This window comes from Tachypleus tridentatus, chromosome 8 (assembly GCF_004210375.1).
Source record: "Tachypleus tridentatus isolate NWPU-2018 chromosome 8, ASM421037v1, whole genome shotgun sequence".
Lineage (NCBI taxonomy): Eukaryota > Metazoa > Arthropoda > Merostomata > Xiphosura > Limulidae > Tachypleus > Tachypleus tridentatus.
Genome location: NC_134832.1, coordinates 12822251 through 12847742, shown reverse-complemented (window position 1 = coordinate 12847742; position 25492 = coordinate 12822251). Strand labels below are relative to the sequence as shown.

General features: G+C 33.8%; 1 protein-coding gene across 3 annotated transcripts in view; it reads left to right on the top strand.

Annotated features, from left to right (window-relative positions):
- The window catches only part of LOC143258545 (tubby-related protein 4-like), an 86738-nt gene that overhangs the window by 15716 nt on the left and 45530 nt on the right, over nt 1–25492 (top strand). Inside the window, exons 2-7 of one of the 3 annotated variants that reach the window (XM_076517677.1) lie at nt 4612–4780; nt 9247–9718; nt 17548–17838; nt 18480–18660; nt 19779–19895; nt 20201–20346. In XM_076517677.1, coding sequence (XP_076373792.1) covers nt 9458–9718; nt 17548–17838; nt 18480–18660; nt 19779–19895; nt 20201–20346 — 996 coding nt within the window. In that variant the 5' untranslated portion in view covers nt 4612–4780; nt 9247–9457. Of the gene's footprint in view, nt 1–4611; nt 5059–9246; nt 9719–17547; nt 17839–18479; nt 18661–19778; nt 19896–20200; nt 20347–25492 lie in introns of all 3 variants that reach the window. The other 2 variants (XM_076517676.1, XM_076517678.1) reach the window with 2 other exon arrangements.

The window sequence follows — 25492 nt, the reverse complement described above, 5'->3', positions numbered from 1 at the left end:
TTGGACATTATTATTTTCCTGTACTGAAAATCTATTTACTATAGGTACTTCCCTCTCTCACATTTCCTCTCTACACACTGTTGAAGTGACAGTTTGATAGAGGGAGTAATGTGCATCACATGAGTGTACTATGCTCCTAACGGTGGAAAGGTGACCCATGATGATTTACATGAAAAACCTGTTGGAATCACCTGATTTTAGTGGAGGGGGAAGGACAAAAGGTTTTTGACATGTGAAGAAAATGTTTGCATATATAGGGTAGCAATGGATAAGTACAGCTAATGTTGTGAGAAGAGGGAAGTACCAACTGTAAATACATTTTCAGTGTAGGAAAATTAGAGCATTAATTTATGACACTTTTTTTTCTTTTTTATTAGCTGTATTTTTGGTACCAGCAATACTGAGCATAGGGGTGCATGTACCCAATTTGATTTTATTACTCATCATAATTTATACTAGCCAACTTGCAAATTGAAATTCTTTGAGGCAGTATTAGAGTAAATTAATCTAAGACTTTGGGCATGATCAAATATGTCAAATGAAAGGGTTTGACCTCCTGAGTGAGAAACAATAATTAAATTTCAAATCAGTCAGGTGATTAAGGAGCTACAAGTTAAAAAATTTGTACATGAAAAACTTGGAGCCATTCTGTGAGCTTCTATTCTGCATCTAAAAAAAAAGACTTGCTGCAAAACAGTTGTCTTTCTTATAGTAAGAAATTCAAGAAGAAGTAAAAAAAAATGAAAAACACTGAAACAATGTTGGTGATAGGTTCTGGCAGAATTTTCTTTCCTCTAGTTCAAAAATTAAAAAACAAAAAAAAAAGTTAGTAGCAAGTGTTGCCAGACAGTTGCATTCCCCCTAATCAGCATTTCATTAAGGAAAATAAAGTTGAAAATGCCTGTTGCTCGGCAATTGATTTTTCTCCTGTTGGAAGCTCAAAATCAGTCTAAGTAGCTTAAAAATCAAACATAATAACATAATATTTTTGATTACATGGATAGTCCAAATAATCTAATAAAAACACTCTAATAATTGAAAGTCTTAATTTTGATAAGTTGATTTGAAGATGAAAGGCAGATGACTTTAAAAATGTCGTCCTCTACACTTGTGTCTCCACAACAGGCAGTTGCCATCCATTCTACAAAGTTTCATCATGAATACTCTGCCTAAACAATCTGTTAAAGAAATGACTATATTGACTCAGTGTATTCATAAAATCTTGACATGTTTCCCATAATATCCTCATCCTTGGTGAAATTCTGCCTGTCACATGATAAAAAAAGCCCAAGAATGGGCTTTGGATTTCTTTTGTAGATATCCCATGCTTTTAAACTGCATTGCATTTTAGCAGGCCTGTGCACATGCTCAGCAGGTTAGACATCAAGACTAAAAAGAATCTTGGATTAAATACAATTCTAGCATTTCTCCTACCACCAGTTCCAAAGTCATATGGGACAACATTTGAAAGGTTAGTGGCCAGTATCCTTCTGCCCTCCCCCTGTCAGTCTTGTTCTCTGATGGCCAGGTAGTTGCTGATGTTCAGAGCATTGCTAATACTCTCAGTAAACACTTTTATCATGCATCTAGCACTTCTACTTCATCCTCCATCTTCCTAACCATCAAAACACGGGTAGAATGATCGCCTCTTTCCTTTTAGGCTAATCATCTCTATGACTATAATTGTCCCCTTACACTGGTGGAACTTAAACTTGCTCTTCATCAGTCTGGCAGTACATCAGTCAGACCTAATGATATTTATTAAGAGGTGGTGTGCCATCTCTCTCCTGCCTCTCTTGCTGTTCTTCTGATTGTTTTTAACCAGATCTCTCTCCTGCTTCTCTTACTGTTCTTCTGATTGTTTTTAACCAGATCTGGCAGGAGAATGTTTTTCCCAATGCTTGGCACCATGCTATTGTACTCCCTTTTCCTAAACCTGGGAAGGATCCCAAGATTCCTTTGAACTACCATCCAATTGTTTTGATGAGCTCTCTTTGTAAGACCGTAGAGAGAAGGGTTAATGCTTGTCTTGTTTAGTTTCTCAAATCAAACAACCTCCTCTCACCCACCCAGTGTGGGTTTCGAAGACAGCACTCTACCATGGATCACCTGATTTTACTTGAAACATCAATCGGGGAAACCTTTCTCAAATGACAACGTCTTGTTTCTCTATTTTTTGACCATGAGAAAGCTTATAAGACAACATGAAGATATGGTATCTTGTGAGACCTCCACTTGTATGGGTTGCATGGCAATTTACTGATTTTTATTAAACATTTTTTGATGAATTGGTGATTCCAGGATCATGTGGGTTTGACACTTGCCCACAGGAACTTGGAGTCCCTCAGGACTGTGTTTTGAGTGTCACACTTTTCATTATAAAGATTAATGATGTTGGTGGACAACTACCCCCTACGGTTGCAAACGGTCTCTTTGATGACGACTTCCACATCTCGTATCAGTCCTCAGATATGAGGTATGTTGAGCAACAACTACAGACTGCCCTCAATAATTTACTGACATGAATCACAGCAAACAGTTTAAACCTCTCTCTCCTAAACTGTTTGCATGCACTTTTGCCATCAACAGGGTATTCACCCTAATCCTGAACTCTGCGTTGGTGAAGCTGTGCCTACCGTGATTCCTGAGGCAAGTTTTTGGGACTTATATTTGACCACAACCTGACCTTTATCCCACACATCAAGCAGCTACATGTCATGTGTACAAGGGTGCTCAACATCTTCCATGTCGTCTTCCACCTTGGTTCTGTATTCAAGGCTTGGCTCCATGCCAGTTGGCAGTCAAGTTGGAGTGAACAATGTGAAAACAAACTTTTTGAAATAAAACCCTTTATTGGACCCTTGGTGTCTTGTTTCCATAAGAATCGGAAAGAGAAAGTTGTCCTCACTAAACTACACATTGTTCACAGTTTTTTAACTCATTGCTTTCTTTTGTCTGGGACTGATGCACCAATATGTTGTTTGTGTGACACTCAGGTCACAATAAGCCAAATATTACTGTCTTGCTGTTGTTACAACTCTCAATGACGGCACTGTTTTAGACATGTTTTGTCCCAAGGTTTACCTGTAATGTTGGACAATGTCATCGGTGATGATGACACTGTCCATCTTAAAAATGTTTTTAATTTTTAAAGGTCATTGACCTTTTTAACACTATTTAAGTTTTTAATTCATAAATTAGACATTTTTTATGATTCCTTTTTGAAGTACAAGTAGTTTGATATGAAATTAGAAAATGGCCCTAAGTTCAAATAACTCAAAACCAGGACTAGAAAGGCCAACTTCAGGTGACTAATGCTAATGTTTGAACTTACCCATTTGTCATCCTGGTGAGTTATAATAATTAAAATTGTACTACAGTTAGTCTTTTACAACTTCTATTACCTTACTTTCTGAACATGGCCATAACATCACATAACTCGAAACCAGGACTGGAAAGGCCAACTTCAGGTGACTAATGCTGGTGCTTGTTTGTTTTTACCTATTAGTCTCCTGGCGAGCTATGACCATTCAACTTATACTACAGAATGTCCTTTAAAACTAGTATTACTGTAATTTATCTCATACTGCTGTACACATGATATAAAAATTGGATTTCATGCTATTTAAGTTTTAATTCAAAAATACAACTTTGTCTTGTTTTACCTTGGTTCCTTTTTACAAATTTTAATACTTTTACTTTACCATAAGTTTCTTCCAGATGTTTGGCACAAATAGCTAAGTTGCTTTGCGCCATAAAATGCCAAATCTGCCTATCCACCCTATTAATGTCAGCTGTGTTTGCTCACAAGTGGTGAACATTTTACTGGAGCTGTGATGGATACCTTGGCCTCTACTTCAACTACTTTGTGCAGAGAAAAAATTTTGGTCCATATATCAGCTAAATCTTGACATGTCACCTTTGGGTGGAAGTTTGCTCTTGCTTAGCCAGTAGGTCATTACCATATGCACCTTCATCAGGAGCTCCACCTTTAGTATTCTCTGGATCTGTTCCCTGGGGTTGTTTAACTAACTAGTGGTGCTTTAACAGCTGCCAAATTAGAGGCTCCTTGTTTCCTTTGGATGGTTGATAATCCTACCTTAGATGTTGATAATATACAGTAATTATGTTTTGGGAGATGATCTATTAGTTGGCTGCCTCTTCTGCACTGCCATTGCAGTAGTAGTAATGATATTGGACCTGGTGGTCAAATGTTATGCAACTATTGTAGATACAAGCATACTTGGTAGTGCTAATGACTATCAATGTCATACCAGATCATACCAGTAGGTCCTGTTTCTTCTATGCCAACACTATTTCTTCCTTGGGTGTTGTCAGCAGGTGTATTCTGGTTATCTGCTGGGATACATAGAGATTCATAAAGTGTTAGCTGCCATTGCAATTTCAGTGGTAGTTCACCCAGTTGATACTTCTACAAAATATTCTGCACACTCGCTAATGTTTTTTACCATTAAAATTCACTAACACTTATATTGTCTTTGTTTTAAAGGTTCTCTTTGAATTACTAGTTTATTACTAGTTTTGGTGTGATTCACAAAGTTCTCACAACATGCATGTTACTTTTCATAGTTGTGCTTTTTTTTTTCATAGGTTCTGCTACAATTAATGTCAGACCAGTTACCAGAGCCTGAGATTCATTGTCAGAATCCACTTCTTTGCCTGGGAAGGATTCAAAGATTAATTACTCAGCATACAACAAGGCACTTAGCAACAAGGCAGGATAACCACAGATTGATGCAAGACAAAGAGAATGAGAAAGGTCAAGTATTCAGTATCAAATAATGAAAGTCTATATTGAAAGTATAAAGGCTGGCACATTCCAATTGGTCAAAAGTTCAACTTGATTTATAGGTTGAAAGACAGTTTTCATAACTTCCTTATAGCCATGACGTGCTCCAAAATTCTTTACAGATGGTCACAACTCAGTACCTTGTCTGATTGCCACATAAATAGAGCTTGGATCCAGAAGGAAGAAATAAATGTTGATTCTACAAAACTGGTTCCTCACACAAGCTGATTTGGATGAGATAAACTCAAGTAATATTTTTGAACATCAGAATACATCACACTTTTATTAGAATTACAAGCATAGTACTGGTTTTGGTGTGACTTAGAGAGGGCTCACAATGTGTTGTTATTTTTCACCTCCATTAGTACATTCACATCCTACATTTTTGTGCATTAGTACTACATCTTTTACTGAAACAACGTTAAAAAATGTACAGTGAAATTATTTATAAAAAAAAAAATATTTCAGTCAGTGTTCATAGATACTAACTGATGATGAATGGAATTAATCCAAGCCATATAAATTGGCAAGTCATTGTAGGTAGTTCCATGGACTGTCAGAATGCATATAAAACTGTAGTTATAACAAGTTTATATTTCTTATAGTCTATGAAATTCACATAATACAGATAATTTTGGATCAAATCATTTTATTTCCATTCACATGAAGCTTAATAGTTATGTTTATTATGTGATTAATTCATTAATTTAATAAACACTAATGAATAATTTTCATAAAGGCATAAAAGGATCATTCACATGTTTCATGTAGGTACATGTATTGCCTTGTATATTTATTATCTCCATTACATGTGAAATATACTAACAGCTTACAACAGACTACATTTAGTTCTTGCTTATAGTACTTACTATTTAAATGCTCCTACATGTGAGCTATAAGACTTGTGCATTTATTCTTTTCTGACATGAAATAATCACCAACAAATCTCCTAACCTAAGACTTTTTGCAGAGTCCAATCTGATAGCTTACAAAGCAAGGGTTGTAATTCTTTTTGGCTGAGTTTTTTACTGTTGGCTGTTATTGCCAGTCAGATGAACTAGTGATGCACTAAGAATTTTACTTAGATTTGTGATAATCAAGTGATGATTGCTATATATATATTTTATTGTGATCATCACTTGATGGCTTAAAAAGAATCGACTGCCTCTTCTTTTCAGTCAGTAATTATACAATTACTGACTGTGCTAATTGTTGATGAGTGGAGTTGATCTCAGCCATATTGATTGGCAAGTCATTGGAGCTGGTTCCATAAACCATAAGAGCTGTGTCTTGCCTATAGATCTGTTACTTTACCATCTGACTCATCCTGAACAACCAGGTCAGTACTATCAACTCCTTTCTTCTCATCATCAGGGTTGGAATGGGATCAAACAGTGATTTCATCCTCATCTGACTCAAATAACTTCTCATCTAAGCCAGTTCACTAGGGTTTACTGGTTATGTATGGATGTAGCTGGATGCTCCTTGGCTTTTGTATCTCCTGCATTAATAGACCAACTTGTCAGAGTAGAAAATGAGATTCTCTCTATTCAGAGCCTTTATTCTGCTGGTTTATATAAAAGCCTTACCTGATTTTTACTGTCTTTTTGCATCACTTCTATCATATGGCAGCCTGTCCTTGCTTTTGAAATGCAAACTTGTACATGTCAGCTAATGCGGGTCTTAATCACTCATGTTCCTGTGAGTATTGTGACATGTCCCCTTAATGTTGGAAAAACTGTACATCACATCTACAGGAGTAAGGTATTTTTATTAAACATGACCACATTTTGAGAACAAATTATTGATCTCTGTTCAGTTGCATATTATGTTTGACAGCCTGTATCAGTCATTTCACTGACCTATCAAATGGAGGTGATAAGGTGAAGTATGCACCTTCTGCCCTCAACACATTAGGCAACTCAGAGAACAATTGGCTTGTTATGTTATCTCCCTGATCTGAGTGAATTTATTTAGGTATTCTAAACCAGGCTATCCAGGTCACCACCAGTGCAGCATCCACTGATTGTTTAAACATATTGGTCGATGAAGTTGATGATCAAAAGTATTTATTGATGAACTCATTACATTTCCAGGAATGGACCAATGATATCCACAGATATTCTCTTTTGAAGATAAACAACAATTTTACAGTTTACTCTCTTAAAGCTCAAACATACTCTAGCATTGTGACCCCCAGGCTAGAAACCACTGCATGGTAGCTGATAACAATAGCACAACACATTTTCTTCTTGCACTCATAACTGCTCTTATGAGTGCCATATTTTATGGATATCTATACTATGCTCCTATACCTGATCTTGTTGCATGCCAAGGATTACTTACATTAGATCTAGGTCTCTCTGTGATGCTTCCAAAGTCTTAATTGTAGCATTCATTCGCTAGTGAAATCAACTCTCTTCATTTTCCAAGTGTAACCTTGTAGACATAGTTGGAACATTACTTCTCCATTCACATCTAGTTTATCTCCTTTCATCAGAATAAAGTATTGGACCATGTGATGATTCCAGAATTCTTGATATACCATTGTTTTGAGATCTGCCTGTGATTTGGTCACTCTTGTATCATTCATGAACATTTTTGCTCTTGTACTATGAAATGTACATACCAAGAGCCCCTTCCCCCCAGCACTGAGAGAGCTAGACTGTGCACCATTCTTGTTTTGAAAATAATGTTTGTTTAAGGGATTTGATATAACTTGAACTTTGGTTTTCTGGACCTGTTGGAGCAGCATTCATTACCAGCTGTTGGCTCTTCTATACCTGATGTGCCATTGCTTGAAAGTATTAGCTTAGTATACCTTCCTATTTGCTAAGGTATGTGCAGTTCACTTGAAAGTGGTCCAACATTCCATGAGCAATGCATTTTGCTCACAATAATGGCTATCTTTTATGACAAGAAAACCCACTTGTAGAGAAAATTACATATGTAAAAATAGCTGGTGTGGGTAGAGAAAGCACTATGTAGAGGAGCAAACAATGTTTTGATTTTCTTCAGTCGTCATCAGAAGGCAGAAACGTTGTTCACTTCTCTACATAATGCTTTCTCTACGCATACCAGCCATTTTTACATATATAATGGCTATCTTACAATCCCAGAGTTGTTGCTCACTCAGTTGCATGATGGAGTCTTGGCCTGGTCTGTTTAAATTCACAGTTAGGTTTTGTACAGCCTGTTCTAGAGTTTAGTCATTCCAGACAGTTACTTGCCTGAAACATTTTTGGTAACAGTGTAAATCCTCCTTTGCTGTATGCTTTTGAATTTGGAAAAATGAGCTGTTGTTACTTGCTCATGGAAAACCATGATTGTTAATATACTGAACTTCTTGACTTCATGGTCATCACCTGACTGAGATGTCCTCAACACTGTATCTGTAGTGTGGTAGGGATTTTAAGAACCCCAACATCCCTAAGTAGCAGAATGATTAGTTCAGCTAAGAAGCTTGTTCATTGATTCTGATCAACCCCAATCTCTTCTATGATTTAGGGCAGAAGATCTTCCATCTCCAGAAAGGTTACTACTACTTCCCAATTTATACTTACTTTGCTAATTAGTATCTGCTGTCTTACCTGCTGCTGAGATAGCTGTAGTTTGCAGTTGTCACTTATTGCACGTTCAATGTCTCTCTGTTTTTGAGCAGTTTTGACAACTACTGGATTTTAATTATTTTGGTTGGTAAGGTAGGTATCTGCAGCAGAATAAAAAAGGAATAAAGACAACTGTAACAAAACCTACATTCACACACATATAGAATAAAGACTAATAATCTCAATATATATATATATATATACACTATAATATAATATTACAAGGAAATAAAAATGCATGGTATATTCATTTACTGAAATATTAAACTTTTAAAATGTAGTATATTAAAAATTAATTTTCTTCATACAAAATGTACTGTGGACATATTAATTTGAATTATATTAGTATTTCACAAAACTGTGCTCAGACTATATTGGGACTATATATCAGTGTACAGCTGTGTAAAAAGTTTTGTTCAAAATCCATTTATCAATAAAAATATTGAACATAGACAATGATATTTAGAATTTTATTGGACACCTGTGAGGATGTGGCTGTTTCTCAAGTATTTCATAAATATCTTTCAATAAAAAACAATTGTAAACACTGCTAGGACCGATCAAACAACATGAACTATCATAGTAAATTTTAATTGTGTTATATATTTGGATACTATAATGGTTTGTGTTGCAAAGTTTTCTTTGTTGAATGTTTAATAAATAGGTAAATAATTAGTAACCCATTTTTGCCATTGCATTGTTTTTACATTTTGTAACATAAAAAAGAAAAATGATTCAGCTATTTAGTTTGTTTTCATTGAATTTTACCAGCATGTAAAATAGTTAGTAATAATTGGCATTTAGTGTTCATATTGAATTTATTTTCAGATGATAGCCAGAAGCTTTTTTCGAAGAAGGATCTTGTGTGAACATGAAAAAAAATCTTTCGAAGAGCAAGTTGAAAAATGGCTTTAAACATGAATGTAAAATTTTGTATCTATCTAAAACTTAGTGATTACTTTAAATATCTCAGTACTTCTAACACCATTGTTTGCTGTTTCAAGCCTTCAATTCAGATTTGATAAATCTATAAGAGATCATGTTCCTTCACTTTGAACGTTCCACTAACACTAAGGCTGACTGCAAAGTACTTTCTCTAACATGGATGGGTAAAGTACCTGATGAACTTCCTGATGAAGATGGCTGGAAGTTGAACAGAGTAAGTTACTATCAGGATGGTTGGTTAGCCACAGGAAACACAAGAGGAGTTGTTGGGGTTACATTCACAACCTGTCATTGTCAAAAACCCATGGAGTTACCATCACGAACAAACTATAATTTGAGAGGTCATAGGTCGGAAGTAAGTTAAATTTAGAGTATGATTTTTGTCTATCAAAATATTCAAAATATATACTCATTAAATGATCCTTTGCCACTTGTAAAAACAAATATATTTTGTTTGTTTAGTTTATATTGTGGCATTAAATCTTTGTTTGAAAATTTTTATCATAATTATTTTTACATTTTTATTTTTAATTACATTTTTTGTGTTACGATTTCCTATTTTTTGTCTTGGGTGAACTTAGTTCTCATCTACATGCAAGCTATTCTGTAATTCTCACATTGGTGTTCACAGGCATATGGCAAATTATAATATTTGTTTTGATATTATTCTACAACAAAAAAACGAACTTTCTTCAAAAACTCTACATTATACATAGAACAGATTGCTATTATCTTATACTACTCCAAAACATTTTTGTGGACATCTCAAGCCTTTAATAAGTGTAGGGGTATCTATTTTGTTCAAAGTGCACTGCCCCGGTCAGCATCACACAGACATCCTCCAATAGGAAGGTGACACATCCTCCTCTCACAGTTATTCCCTTTGAAGAAAATATGCATAGTAAAAGCTCACAAAACTTTTTTTTCTTGACACTGCTTTGTTTATCTGTTGTTTTTTTCTTCAACATTATGGAATATTTGCATTGATGTTATTAATTTAACCTAAGAAACTATTCACCTTATTTTTTGTTTGCTCCCAAGTGCAAAATAAATTTGATTCCAATAAGCTAAAAAATGAATTAGTGTATCCACTTTTTCAACACCTCATTAAGAGGGTTCGTCTATAGTTGCTACTAGGGGGCTCCCTGACTGTCACTGTTATGACTGCAATAACACACTAAATGGTTAATTCCATTGTACCTACTTCTTGGATCTAGGATTCCAGACCTCCTGTCTTTGATACTTTTAACAATTTTGACCAGCTATTTCTACCACCAGCTTTTGATTCTGGTTCACTTTTCAACAAGGATCAGGTAGTCCAGCCTTGGGCTACTTTGTTGCAGGAATCTTCTTTCATTGACTGTCTTCAGTTTTGTCTCCTCTCCTCATATTTATGTTCATAGTAATACTTTTTGCCTTAATTTCTTACTGAAGCTTAGCTGCTAAGTCCTTTCAGAGCTTCTACTTCCAGCATTTTTTAAAGGTTCTTCATATTTTATCCAACTTCATTTCTCTTTAGTCTGTTATTTTAACATGGAGATTCTCTTTTCCCTTCTTTGTTCCTCTCCTGCCTTTAGTGGGATCAACTTTATTTCTTACATGCTTGTTTTCTTTTCTGTCTGCATGCACTTTTTTTTTTCTTTTTTTTTTTCCACTGGGGAAATTTGTTCTACTCATTCTCCATCTTGGACTTGATTTTTTTTTTGTTCCACATTGTCCCAATTAACTTTATATTCAAGATTTGCTTAGTCAGATTGCCTTAATTTCTGAAGTTTGCCTCTCTTCTTCTTATCTTGGAAATTTCTGTTTGCACCCTCCTTTCCTTCAGAATAAGGTTTTAGGATAGTCTTTTATACACAGGGAAACTTGACTTAAGGCAACTCATCAGCAGTCACTTCTGTTCACTTTGATCTTCTTTTCTTGGACCAGCTTTCTCATTCTTGAGAGCCTTATAGTTGCCCTTACTTCTGCTCCTCATCCTCTCCTTACTTTTCAACATACTCCCTCTCAAAGGGCTGACTATTGCAGGTCTCACAGGTGGCTTGTTTCTGGAGACTACCTCAACTCCACTCTGTTCACATCTTGGCTGTCCTTTTTCACATGCCTGGGGCTCCATATGTTAAGACATTAGGTCACTGAGATGTTTTCTCTTGGACTTTGTGACTTTTCATTCTGAGTCCCCACTCTTTACTGTTCTACTGTAGCCTTTCTATCCCCTGTGATCCCTTGCCTCTCCAAATAAGAATGTTGTGGGGTTTAACTCTCTTTTTTTCTTTCATTCTCAAAAGTATGGGAGATTTGTGACCTGTCATAAATCTATCACCCTTGAAACAATTTCTTGCCCCTCTTTGGTTTGCTTAGTCCCATTAGTTCATGATGACAAGAAACTCACTTGAAGTGAAAATGTATTCTCAAGATAGCTGATATGGATATTAACACTTTTATTACAACAAAATACAGGACAACATTTTGACCTTCTTAGATCATATCAGGTTAATGTTATGGGGTGTTTCACAAGACATTTTAAGGTGTCCTTGCAGTGTTCACTTTTCTGGACAAGGCAAATAAAGGATTTCTGCCCATCTTTCACACCTAGTTTAAAACCTCATACACAACTTCTTTTTAAAAAAATTAGGGTATTCCTTGTCATCTGTTACACAGTTTTTCAGTGAGATGTTCATCCAAACTCACCATTGTGCTTCTCTTCTATTGGATCATAGTAGCTCTTGCCACTTACCAGTTCCCGGCAAATGTGATGATAGTCTGTGGAAGATGTCTTCTGAGTGTGACCATTTCCACTTTGTAAGAGAGTAGAGCATTGGTGTTCTGTCAGTGTTGTACAGTTCACCCCTCTGACTGACTTTCTCCCATTTTATCACTACCTAGAAGTTGGGTTCCTGGGTGATCTGGTATTGTACTGGAGCAGAAACAGCTAATATTTTTCCTCACTTGTTTGCAGAACAAATGTTAATTCACTGTTCTGCCTCACTGGGCTTGAAGTGAAGATGGCAGGGACCCTCCTCCTTCTATAGGAACCTGAAACTGAATTCCCAATGCTGCCTGGTGTTGGACTGGAGTGGCCTACCATGTACAGTTTGGCAAGAAGTAAAAGATGTGTATTGGAGTGGTGGGCAGAAGGACTAAATGAACTGAACAGAAAGACCGAGTTGGCCAGAATCTGTCGCAGTACTGTGAAGATTTAAGGCATATTATTTTTTTTAGAAAAACCATTGCTATTAAATATAATTTTATGCATCTGTCAATGAATTTGGTTTAGTCAAACATTAGTAAGCTTAGGTCAATTTTTACGTCATTATAATCTGCACTGTTAACTTTTCAAAAATCATTATTAAAATAATGATTAAGATTAATATACATAGTTTATCAACAGGAATGTGTATATAATATTTTGTATTGTATGTTAAAATATGCATGCATTGTGTAAACAACAAAACACTTCTGTAAATACAAATTCTGGAAACTATAATTATTCCCTTTCACAGTTGATATGCATGTAAATGAAGCATAGAATAGATAGTAACAGAAAAGGTAAAGAAAAATTTAATTTTAGTTAGTTGTGTCATTATAAATTCATACATGCAACTTCAGGAAGCATTAGATTCAAGCATCGCGACAACAGCTTTTGAATTAAATGCTGCATTTCATGCTACGTGCATGGTTGGATGATATTATCTGTGTTAATTACTGATTGTCTACTCTGTGGGGAAGATGCACTCATTACATTGTAATATACAGCTATGCTGTTGTAGATTGTCTGTAGCTCTACCTCTAAATAGGGATGTCACCAGTTTTACTGGCAATTCCACTCTTGAGGTGAAGATTTTTCTCTTTGATTGCAAAGCTGTATAAATACACACACACACACATGCATCACTTCCCAGATGTTTGGAGCTCTTTCACTAGGGATCCAGGTTCTGGCAAAGCAGAATATTCCTGGAAGTTTTTCAGGTTTGTGTATAAGGGTCAGATCCTACAATTCTGGCCCCTTCTTCTGGGTCTTCCATCAGCACTGTATGTCTTCTGTAGAGTTGTTCAAGTTTTTTCTCATCACCTGCATTCCTTTATATGGATGACTAGCTCCTTCTGGCACCATCCTGTCATATAGTAGCATAACACTATCAGATTCTCCTCTCAGAAGTCATAGAAATGTCCTACCTTATCAAATTAAAGAAATCCATTTTCATACCGATGCACTATCTCATCCATTTGGGTGTATTTTTCCAAGTTCACTTAAGTTGCACTCAACCCAACCCTCCTCAGGCTTCAAGCCATAGATAGAATCATCAGACTTTAACTTTTGTTTCCTCCTATTGTGCATATGGTTCTCTCTCTTTTGGAAGTCTGGGCATCCCTTGAGCCACTCATTCCTTCAGAATAAGCAGTGATTGCTGCTGCTTGACCAATGAATCATGCATTTTAATCCTTTTTATCATCCTATCTCACATCATTAATTCTGAATGGTGGCTGGACGGGAGCCACACAACTATTGGGATACATGTTCCAACACCTTGTCCTGAGATCCATCTGTTCACAGATGCATCTTTTCAGGGATGGGGAACTTATCATTAAGGTCAGGAGTTCCAGTGTGCTTGAGTAGAAGAGAAGTCTACCCTTTGCATCAACATTCTCAAATTTCTTGCAGTACATCAGGCAATAGTTCAGAACTGTCTGTTATGAGGGAAAAAATTGTCACAATACATTTCAACAATTCCATGGTTGTATCTTAAATTTCTCATCAAGGAGAAACAAACATTCTCAAGACTTTTGTTTCTGCACCTTGGATCTTCTCTACTGAACTCAATTCCATTGTATCAGCCTTTTTGCATGTTATGTTCCAGGAGTAATGAATATAATTGCAGATCATTTATCTCAACCAAACAGAATTGATGCTACATCATGGGGATTTGCAGTGGATTTGCTCTCAGTCAGGTCTTCAAAGATTTATGCTTTTTTCAACTTGTTGGAGTTCTCAACTATAGTTGCTTTGGCCTCCAATATGTCATTCTCAAGCATTACCAGCAAATGCATTCAGGCAGGATTGGACAGGTTTACATCTGTATGCCTTTCCCTTTATTTGGCTACTGTTCTGGGTTATACTATGGTTTGTCCTTCAGTATCTGCACCTCTACTTCTTCAACATTGGAAGTCATTGTGGAGACAACCTGGATCAGACATTCTCCATCCATATTTTCAGAAACTCAGTCTTCATGAGTGGAAATTATGTGGTAATTTGCCCAACATATAAGTGTTTAACATTAAAGATTTCTCTATACTTAACTAAATCTTTAAATCAGAGAAAGATCCTTTTCGCTGATCCATTTTTCAACCATTTCTTACCTCTGTGACCTCTTTTAATGAATTTTTAACAAAACATTTCTGTAAACATCCAAAACTAAAACTTTTTTTAAAGTTCATCCAAACTTATATAACTCTTATGAGGTAAGGTAGGCAGCTAAAAAGGTTTGATAATAAATCATCAGGCTTATTCAGAGAAACTGTCTAGTTGGGAAGAAATGTGTCTGCAGCCACATGGGTTCATTCCAGTATCTAAGAATGAAATAGATGCAAAATGCTAATTCCAGGAATATTATTCAGTAAATAAGTTCAAGCAAAAACAGCTAAGAAAAAATAAATAACTGAACAAATAAAACATTATCTTCTTTTGCTCTAAACAAAGTATAGAAATTTCCAACTTAAAATAATGATTACTCAATATTTTAAATTTTTAGTTGGGTGCTTTGGCAAAGGATTTCCAAACATGTCCATAAATAGCAAAGATCAAATAATAGAATTAAGAAGGTGAATAATATAAATACCCTACCTTTTTATCAGATTGGCTTCCTTTGTAGCATCCCATATTCCTTAAACTACCAACATCAATGATCATTATAAATAAAAAATATGGAGGATAGAGAACAGTACAAATCTAGATCCTTCACCTGAATCTAATTATACTGCATTGAGATATCTTAGAACATCTCATTGACACAGTAGGCAGACCTTCAAGTTTCACTTTACTTTACAGAAGGAATTATAGTTTAAAACTGGATGATAAAATATTCTTTAAGACAAAGTATGAAGATATTTTGAATGGGTAATAAAAGAAACTTTATTACAAGTTTAACATAGTAACCAATGTACAACATTTCAACAAGTTTTTTATATCATAAGCAATACACATTAAGATGTTACAAACAGTGATTAATGGTAAGTATATGGTTAATTTTTTAGTATTATTAAACATTATCACAAAAAAATATCAAGTGCTTATATTTGCTTTACACACAACATTTCACCTTATTTTCATGTTGTTACATAGTCTGTCACTGTGCAATGATAGAATGTTGTTTTAGATTACTTTTTACAATTCATTCAACTTGTATGGTCACCCCTTGACTTCAGTTTTTACATGAAGACTGTACAGCCTCAACAATGTTTGAGGATATTCTGCAAGTCAACCCATAATTGTGGTTTCATCAGTCTCTTTACCATAAATATATTGTTTCACCACATTTGATGTATGCTTAGTGTTATTGCCTTATGGAAGATGAATTTTTAACCTAAGAGTTGTATTCCTGAGGGAATAATGTAACTGATCAGACTGTGCTTGTATTTCTCAGCAGTAAGGATGCCATCAGTTTTATGTATATCCTTGAAACAGTTGACAGAGATGCAACCCCAAACTTGTACTGATATCCCCACTGTTATTCATTATTAATGTTCAGTACATTGAATCATAATATCATTCCCCTATCTACTTTTGAACAAACTTTTATTGATTGTTGTAAAACAGTTCCAGTTTAGATTCATCTGTAAAGAGTACCCTTCTCCAGTTTTGCTCATTCCTTTTCAACCATTTGGTTAGTTAGATTTTTCCAATAGTGGTTTTTGAGCAGCTACATGTCCATTGAGACCATGCTAATGTGTTTGTAATTCTTCTGCAGGTAACATTCACATCTGTACTTACATAAAGATCATTAGCAAGATCTATACTTAACTACTTTTACCTTTATAAAGAGATACTTAACATCACTTTTGGGGCATTTCAAGTTTCTATCTCAAACATGTCTATTATTATTATTAGTGCCAGTTTCACATACTTTCTTTACCATACAGCTCATACCAAAGCATATAATCTTCCCACCATTTTTTGAGTGGATTATCTTTGACTGGCTAAAACTTTGATGTTACATGTTTTTCGTGCTGTGTATCATTCATGGGAAGCATGAAAGGATTAACACTACTTCTGCTGAAAAACTATAACTGCCTTCACTTTTTTAGTTAATATGGTTTTGTGGTATTTTCTAATTGCTTGGATGATATCCATTCATAATGTAAACTATCAAAATATAACTGTAATCTGGTGCATTTAATTTTTTATGTATATTTTTTCCCTTACTATTGACATAATTATTCCTAGTACTGTATATCCTAACTGTATTAGTGCATCTGTTTTAATTTTGTTTTTGATCATTTGTTGTTTCAACAGTAAACATTTTTAGTTTGGAATATATGCAGGAACTAATAAATTAAGAAGTGCTTGCAAATCATGTGCTTGTACCCATTATTCTTGCTATTTCTAATAAACTTCTAATACTTGACAAGAATTATTTCACAACAAATCTCAGACTTGTGTTACAAAAATGACAGTTTTTCAAATGGTAACAATTGTATTTCAAAAATTAAGTAATAATAATTGAATCATAATGATATGTATCAGAACCTTCAGTTAGAATATCATGACAAAAGGTTAGTGCAAAGGTACTCATGTTGCAATTTAAGTTATTTAAAAAATAAAATAGCTAAATTAGGATTTTTCAGTAAGAGTTTGGTGTTATGGTTCTTCCACAATTTATGTGAAAAATTCAAAATTTATAAAATAATTATTTTTCTTGTCATGTAAATGTTATATGGGATTTAATTTCAAAAATTGTTCAACAACCTTGTTGTTTATTTTAATCATCATCATCATTTACCTACATTATTTTTTGTTTTTAATTTCCAAAACAAGTGTGATTTACACTTCATAGTAAGTACTGGTATAAATTACAGTAATTTCGGAATTGTTGAGCTGCTGTAATTTAGACTTTCTTTTATCTGATGCTGCTTAGTAGTTTTGTTTTATTTTTATTTTGGTCTATTACAGCTTTATTATATTTGCAGGTAACTCTTGTAAAATGGAATGAACCATATCAGAAGTTAGCTTCGTGTGATAGTAGTGGAATTATCTTTGTATGGATCAAGTTTGAAGGCAGGTGGTCAATTGAGTTAATAAATGATCGTAATACACAAGTGACAGATTTTGCATGGAGCCATGATGGTAGAATGGCCCTGATTTGTTATCAGGATGGGTTTGTCCTTGTAGGATCTGTTGCTGGACAGAGGTATTGGTCTTCTAACTTAAATCTTGATGCCATCATTACTTGTGGAATCTGGGCTCCTGATGATCAACAGGTGTGTGAACAGATTGCTGAGAATATCTTTAGAATCAAATCTAGGTTTGTCTTTTAAAAAATTAAATTTGTTAAGATAGAATATAGATACATTGTACTTTCAATGAAGTTTATAGTGGTAAAAATACTTTATATAAATGTTTTAGTGTATTATTTGTATGTATGACATTGTTAGTAAAATTAATGTGTTTATATCCATGTTAATATATTCATTAGTGTGTGTGTGTGTATACACAGCTATAGATGGATTTTACTAACCAGTGAGAAATCTCCAATATGAAATAATTAAGCTCGGTAAAAAATAAAATATAAAATAAAGATGTTAGTTATGTTTATTATATAACTTGTACATTAATACTTCACAGAGAATAAAACATCGCAATTACATTTCTCTCATTCCCTTCATTACTTTTATGATATTGAGTCTAATACATGCAACTATGCTCAAAACTTTCTGTTCCTTAATTTTTATATCATTTCAAACACTTTTATTACAACACATACAAATTTTTTTCTTCATTCATCATGCATGTAAATAAATTCTATTGCATTAAATGCAAAATTTGATTTATTTGTGTAATACGTGTTGTTCATTTAAAGTGTAATCCCAGAAGTTATCATTTTTGCTTTGTATCTTTTTAGGTATTGTTTGGAATGTCCAATGGTCAAATTCTAGTTACAGATGTACATGGTGAAATGGTTGGTCAAGTTAGAGTTCAAGAAGGAATTAACATAACTGGAATGGCCTGGTCTTGTGAAAAATTCAAAATGGAAGAAACTGATGAAGAGGATGGGATTCATACCATCTTATATCAACAAATACGTAATTTCATCCAAGTGTTTAACATAATAGGTCATAATATAATTTAAAGCAGTTGTAAAATGTGTTTGCTGCTTTAATGAGTAAAATTTACTAATGCAAACAGTAATACAGTTAATTGATGTATACCATACAAGTACAAAAACCTATTGTGTTTCTGAACTATATTTAAAAATCTAAACCATAACACAGGAGAATGGTGTATAAATCAAGTGAGAATCCTGTTACTCTTTTACCAACCTTAACTGTATAATCTAGGCTATAATGTAACATAAGAGTATGTGTGGTATGTAAGAAACCAGTTTAGTGTTTCAGTGAACTAAACACAATAATGTAAACCATAATAACACTATAGGATAGTGTTTACAAGTGAGAAACATTTTTAGTATTTCATAGAACATTATTCAATACTCTAAACCAGTGGTTTCCAATAATTTCCTCACTGAATCACTTCAGATGATGACTATAAAACAATGACTAGACCTGACATTTTTGGGAACTACACCATTCCCCAAACTCAATTTTGCTTATTATTGAGTATCATAATGACTAAAATACACAAAATACTATTATGAAATATCTCATCTTAGTGTGAGCCACAGACATTCTACAATGGTGTGATGTGTTTCACAGACCATCTGGTAGGGGCTAATAATTTATAATATAGCCAAATGACATGTACAGCAAGCAAGAATCCTATTTTACTCTTTCAGTAAACCAAACTTTGTAATCTAAATTATAATACATCATGCTTGTTCATACAACAAGCAAAACATTTGTCTAGTGCCACTGAATAACATTTAATAATCTAAAGCTTAAGTCTTAATTACATGATATTTTGCTTGGGAAATTGAGGTACTTGTATGAAACATGCATATTTTTTATACTAAAATTTATTATGTAGATGTATTTCTGATTTTTTTTGCATAATATGAAGTATAGATTCTAATGTAGATATACAATTTACTTTTTCCCTAGTTTTTCTAATTTATTGTAGCTAGTTATATTGTGTATGATAGTCAGAAAAAAAAGTGTAAAACTGAACAGTTGTTAACATCTCTAACTGTAAGTGAAATACAATCTGTTGATACTAGAAGTAAGAATTATTTGTGTATTTTCAGCTATTAGTACAGAAACCAAGCCCTCTTTCCTAGCTGTTTGTTTTCAAAATGGTACTATTTACATTATGAAAAATTATGATGATGTTTCCCCTGTTGTTATAGTGACTGGCTTGAAAGGTATGTTTTGTTCTATGACATTAATCAGTCATATGTTACTAAATGTTTATTTTATAATTTTAAGTATAATTAATTAGCATAAAGTTCTTTAAGTTATAAAAGCATGAAAATTGTACAAAATTTGTCTCACTTTTATTCCTCTCAGTTAAGTATGATATCAACAAAAGTTTTCTCATTCCCTCATTGAGTAAGGATTTAAAAATAATATTTCTAAACATAACATTGAAATTTTTACTAGTTATATTCTTTTTTAAAATGTCAGTTGGTTACATACTGAAGTTATATTTAAGTTTGTTTTCTCATAGATATGCTAGTAGAATGGTCAAACAGTGGAGATTTATTAGCAGTAGCTGGAATTGAAAGTGATTCTGATGTCCAGTTTAAGAATTGTGTGCATTTCTACACTGATTGTGGAACTCTTCGTTTCAGTACAATGATACCTTACACTCAGGTAACAAATTTACTTGATTTGTTAAAGTTCAAAGTAATATAACAGATGGTACTCAGATTACAAAATAATGTATTTATTCTTTTGACATAGAAGATTGTGAGACTGTCAAATAATAGGTAGTAGAATTTTATTATTTGTTTGTCCAATTCCAGTTTTGCTCTTCTAAGAGTTAATAAGATAAACAGTAGGAGATGGAAAGGATAATTCTTTGGTAAAGTCTTGTTAAAGAGTCATTATATCAGATGGAAAAGTTCATAGTGCTATTAAACCAGTACCCATCACCAGTATAGCTGTATGTTCAACTTGATATTTTGATGTAATCAAATAACTATGAACACCTATTACATTAATTGGTGTCATGTAAAATAATCATTTAATCAAAATTAGGATTAAGTTGTCTATTGTCACAAAAATAATTATTCAAAATTATTGTTTAATATTATTACTCTTTCTGATTTAACTTTTTCACAACAAAGTTGTTCCCAAGATCTGACCTTGTAACCATTTTGTTTGTTTTAGTTTTCATGTTATAAGCTTTAATACAGTAAGCATATCTTTCCAAAATTTGGAGCTTAACAGTAAACATTGCAAGGCTTTTTATACAAATTATCAGATTTTTTAAGTAATGATTTGCACATGCATTTTTTATTTTTGAGTGTTGACTATTCAACATACAAAGTAATTTTGATTTTAAGATTAAAAAATACTTTTATAGATCAGAATATTTTTTTTCAAATTTCACAAATAACATCTTTGTAACCTACAGAGAAGTATGCAACTTTTTTTTGCAGAAAAACCTTTATATTTTATCTGTTACTTGCACTATTGTATCTTTGTATAAGTTTTGTTGATTTCACCAACCTCGTAACTACCATAAAAGATAGGAAATTGCTACAAATTATGATTAATAGAGGGCCATTTAAAAAAAAAAGACATTGTTTGGAAGCTCATTACCTGGGCATTGTCTGCCAGTTTGATTGAATCTTAGCTTTGTGTTTTGACCATACTGCCAAAATGAAAGTTTGTATAATGAAATTGTGAGGTCCTTAAATTAAAATCACTGATCATAGCATGCTAAAATTGGTTTGATTCTGATTATGCAGTGCATAAAATGCCTTGTTTAGGTCAAAAGCAACAACTTTCCCCTGCAGGACTTTACAGGATTGTTGGGAATCTGCATGAAGGTTTGACTAAACACAGGGTTGGTGCTGTTCTTGGTACATTCCAAAATGTGGTGTCCACATTCTGGAACAGGTTCAGATGGTTTGGCAGAGTCAATAGGAGACAAGTTGGAGGAAGGAAAAGACAGGTACTTGACCATCCAAGCTCAAAGGAATCATTTTGCTCCAGCTGTTAACCTCTGTAACTCCATCCAAGATGCTACAGGATTCTGATTATCTACACGTACAGTGTACAGATTCCTTTGCAAAGTTCATTTGAGGTCTAGACATCTGATGTTTATATTCCTTTAAACTGACAGTACAGGCAGGTATGGCTAGAGAACACAGGAGGTGGATTACACAACCATGAAAGGCCATACTCTTTACTGATGCACCCAGCTACTGTGTGGACTTTCTTGACAGTAGCAGAAGTGTTTGGAGACAGCCTGGTGAGTGCAGTTTGCCTTAGAATGTTATCAAACATGATTGCTTTGGAGGACACTCAGCCATGATGTAGAGAGGCATTTCAGTTGCAGGTCATTCCTACCTTGTAATAATCTGAAATGGAAGTCTCACCAGCTTAAGATACAGAAATGAGATCCTTGCACCCATTGTTTGTCCATATGCAGTGCAACATAGCCAGACTTCCTGCTTATGGATGACAATGGGCATCCACACTGTGCAAGGACAGTGACTTCCTGGAAGGTGAAAGAATTCCAAAGATGGAGTGGGCAGTTAGGTTTCCTGACCTTAACCCAACAGAGCACATCAGGCAGTAGCTACAGATAAAGTTACAAGCTCATCATGCCCCACCAAGAATGCTCCAGTACCTGATAGCTGCCCTTATTGAAGTATGACAACAGATTTTGCAACAGTGATTGGCTAATTTGATCATGAGCATGCACAGGCATTGTGCAGCAGTCATTAATGCTTGAGGTAGTCATACGGATTACTAATATCATCTTGACTGTGGATTGGACATTTTCAGTGGCTGTTGATTTTGAAATTTTTCTTGTTAACACTCTACTACAGGGTGCATCAGTTCCTCAGGCTCTGTTTATTCAGGTTAAATGTTACAGAATTTAGTAAATTGTAAAAATGACATAACAGGTGTTTTACTTTTTAAAATGTTCAATCTATACATACCATTATGATAAGCGTTTGACATATACTAAAAACATGATCAGTAGCAAATTTTGACCAGTGTATACTATTTTTATTTTATTGACCTTTCAGCCATGCCTGACAAACTTGCAGGACAGGAATTGGAATGATACAGTGCTTCTGAACTCTTGTTACTATATTCAAGAATATAAAGCTGGTCCTTACAAAGTGACCTGTCTTGGCTGTTTTTCATTGTACTAATGTTTTGCAAAATACACTTATATTTTGGTTACAATACATTACATATGTACATACATTATTACTACTAGCCAATTACCTGTGGCACCAATGTTTATTTGGAGTGCTAGCAGTTTGTAGGGATGACAGTGCATGATGGCTATGAATGATTTGCATCCTTGTATTGTAACCTCTGTTGTATTCTCTTTCTTTTTTTTTCCTTGTTCAAAAACAAAAGACATTTACTTACCTGTTAACAAGCAGCATGCATAGACAGTATGCTAATTTATGTTAATACTTACCTAGAGCCTCAACGACTTGCACATTACCTTATCATACACCATTATTTTGGTAGTTTTCAGTTTTTGTTTTCTTTTTGTGGAGTCCTGAAAAATACGTTTTTCCAGAATACAATTTTTCTCAAGGAAGGATATAAGTTGGAAATGTATAATAAATCACATAAAAATATAATAAACCACATAAAGGTATAATAAATCATATAAAAATGAAGACAATATAAACTCAATAAATAAAAATTATCTAAAATGCTAATTCTTTTACATTGTTTGTTTTACCTTTGATTTTATGTTGCTTAACAATGGATTTGAGCAGGAGATAGGAAGTTCATCATCCTTCATATCAACTTATTGATGACATTATCTGGGCTTGTAACCAGCTATGGCAAATTTCCCTCTCATCCTGCCACACATGTAGGCAAATTAACCTTTATATTTCACCAACAATGACACTGATACACACAATTCTATCAGTTACCATAATATTAGAACACACTCAAGTTTGTTTTTTAATTCTACAAGTAACACGTGTATAAAATATAACAATATCACATAAATTAAAGCAAACTGCAAAAAACGAAACTACCAGCTACATCTACAAACTAAATAAATGTGAATAAATAGGTTGGGGTGAGTGTTCTGAGAAAAATTGTATTCAGTAGAATATAAAATTAAACTGTTTTCTCAAATATCAAAACACACTACCAAACAACTGTAAATGACCTTTCATAACATCATACACATCACCCTCTGTGTTTGTAAACTCCAAGAGCATTTTTTCCAGGTTTTTCTCAATTTTGGTTGCAAATGACAGTTTTTTTGCTTGAAAAATGGGTAGATACTTGAAAAACTAATAATACAAATCTGTTTCTGATGCTATTTTGCCACTTTATAACTTTGTAAACATCAAATCTGCATGTGACCTCTTCACCTTTGTTTTGCTTCACTACAAGCAGCCAATTTAGCTGCCCAATTTTTTTCTGTATGCTAATGGAGAAAAATAAAGTTCTCCATGATGGAAAATAGAGGTAAAAACGTGAAAATTGTGATCCCATTTGCAAAACTTCATACACATAGGATAAAAATTTCACAAAACTGTGGGTTGCACATCATGTAATAAAGTTTTTCCAGTATCGTACATATAAGCAAAAGATTCATCATTTTATGATTTACAGATAAGTTCTTAAATTCCAGTTCTTTTTCTTAAAATATAGAACAGTAAATAAAGAAATATAAAAGCAGTTATCTCTTCTAGTTACAATCTTTGTACTCATTTTCTTCTTGCCATAAGTAGCTAAGCCTTATCAAATTTTGCACATAGAGAATGTAAAGCAACATTTTTAGGTTTTTCTATACACATTTAGAAATAAGAAAAAATCATAAATTTCTGTTTCAGCACTACAGAATTCCACTAATTTATCAAACTTGGTAACTAAGCTGTAATTGGGTCTAAAAAAATATGACTTTTCAAGCACACCAGTGTCTTACCTTGGAATCTAGCATGAAAAGAAAGACTTTCCCATGCAAGTACTTCACAGAGGCTAAGGAAACCACTACTGGGACATTCTGATATTTTGATTGGTTATACACACATTAATGGGCAAAGTAGGTGTACGTAAGCATGTATTTTCAAAATGGAAGAGGAGGGTAAGGCTGCCTTGGTTAATTCAATAAATATAGTAATATCTCAGAAAATAGAAGAGATAGAGGTTCTCATCTTTTATTCTAGCTTGTAGTTGTTGGCAATTTTGAGTAGTTAACTTGTAAGAAACTACAAACTTTGTATTTGGACATCACAAACTTTTAAGTTGAACCAATGTTGCATTCAGCCTTCCCCCATGACACACAAAAATCAATATTTAGGATTTTTCTTTAATATTTACTAAGAAATTAACTTGTATGTAACTCTAAAATTTGAATTATAATCTACAATTTGATATCAAAATAGTAGTTTTGTAAAATTTTTAATGCATGTTTACAAAAGCATTGACATGGCCTTTGACCAGTGACCTGTATTATTAAGGTTATGCCATATACCAAAGTAATCAAATTATTTCCATTATGATTTCTCATGATTACTTTTGATTAATTAGTGTTTGTTCAACTTAATCAGTTGTCATAATTCACAGTTAGTACTATTTTCACTTGTTTAAACTATTTGAGAAATCAAAGTATTACTATTATGTACTTGTTCTTCTTATTTTGATTAATTCAAGTTTGTTTTAGTTTTGGGGTAGCATTGTTCAGTGGTTAGAATATTGCCTTGTGATTTGTGGATTTTGTGTTTGATTCCTGTACTACTAAAAGAGCTTGACCTTTCATCCATATGGATATTTGTATTTGATAAAG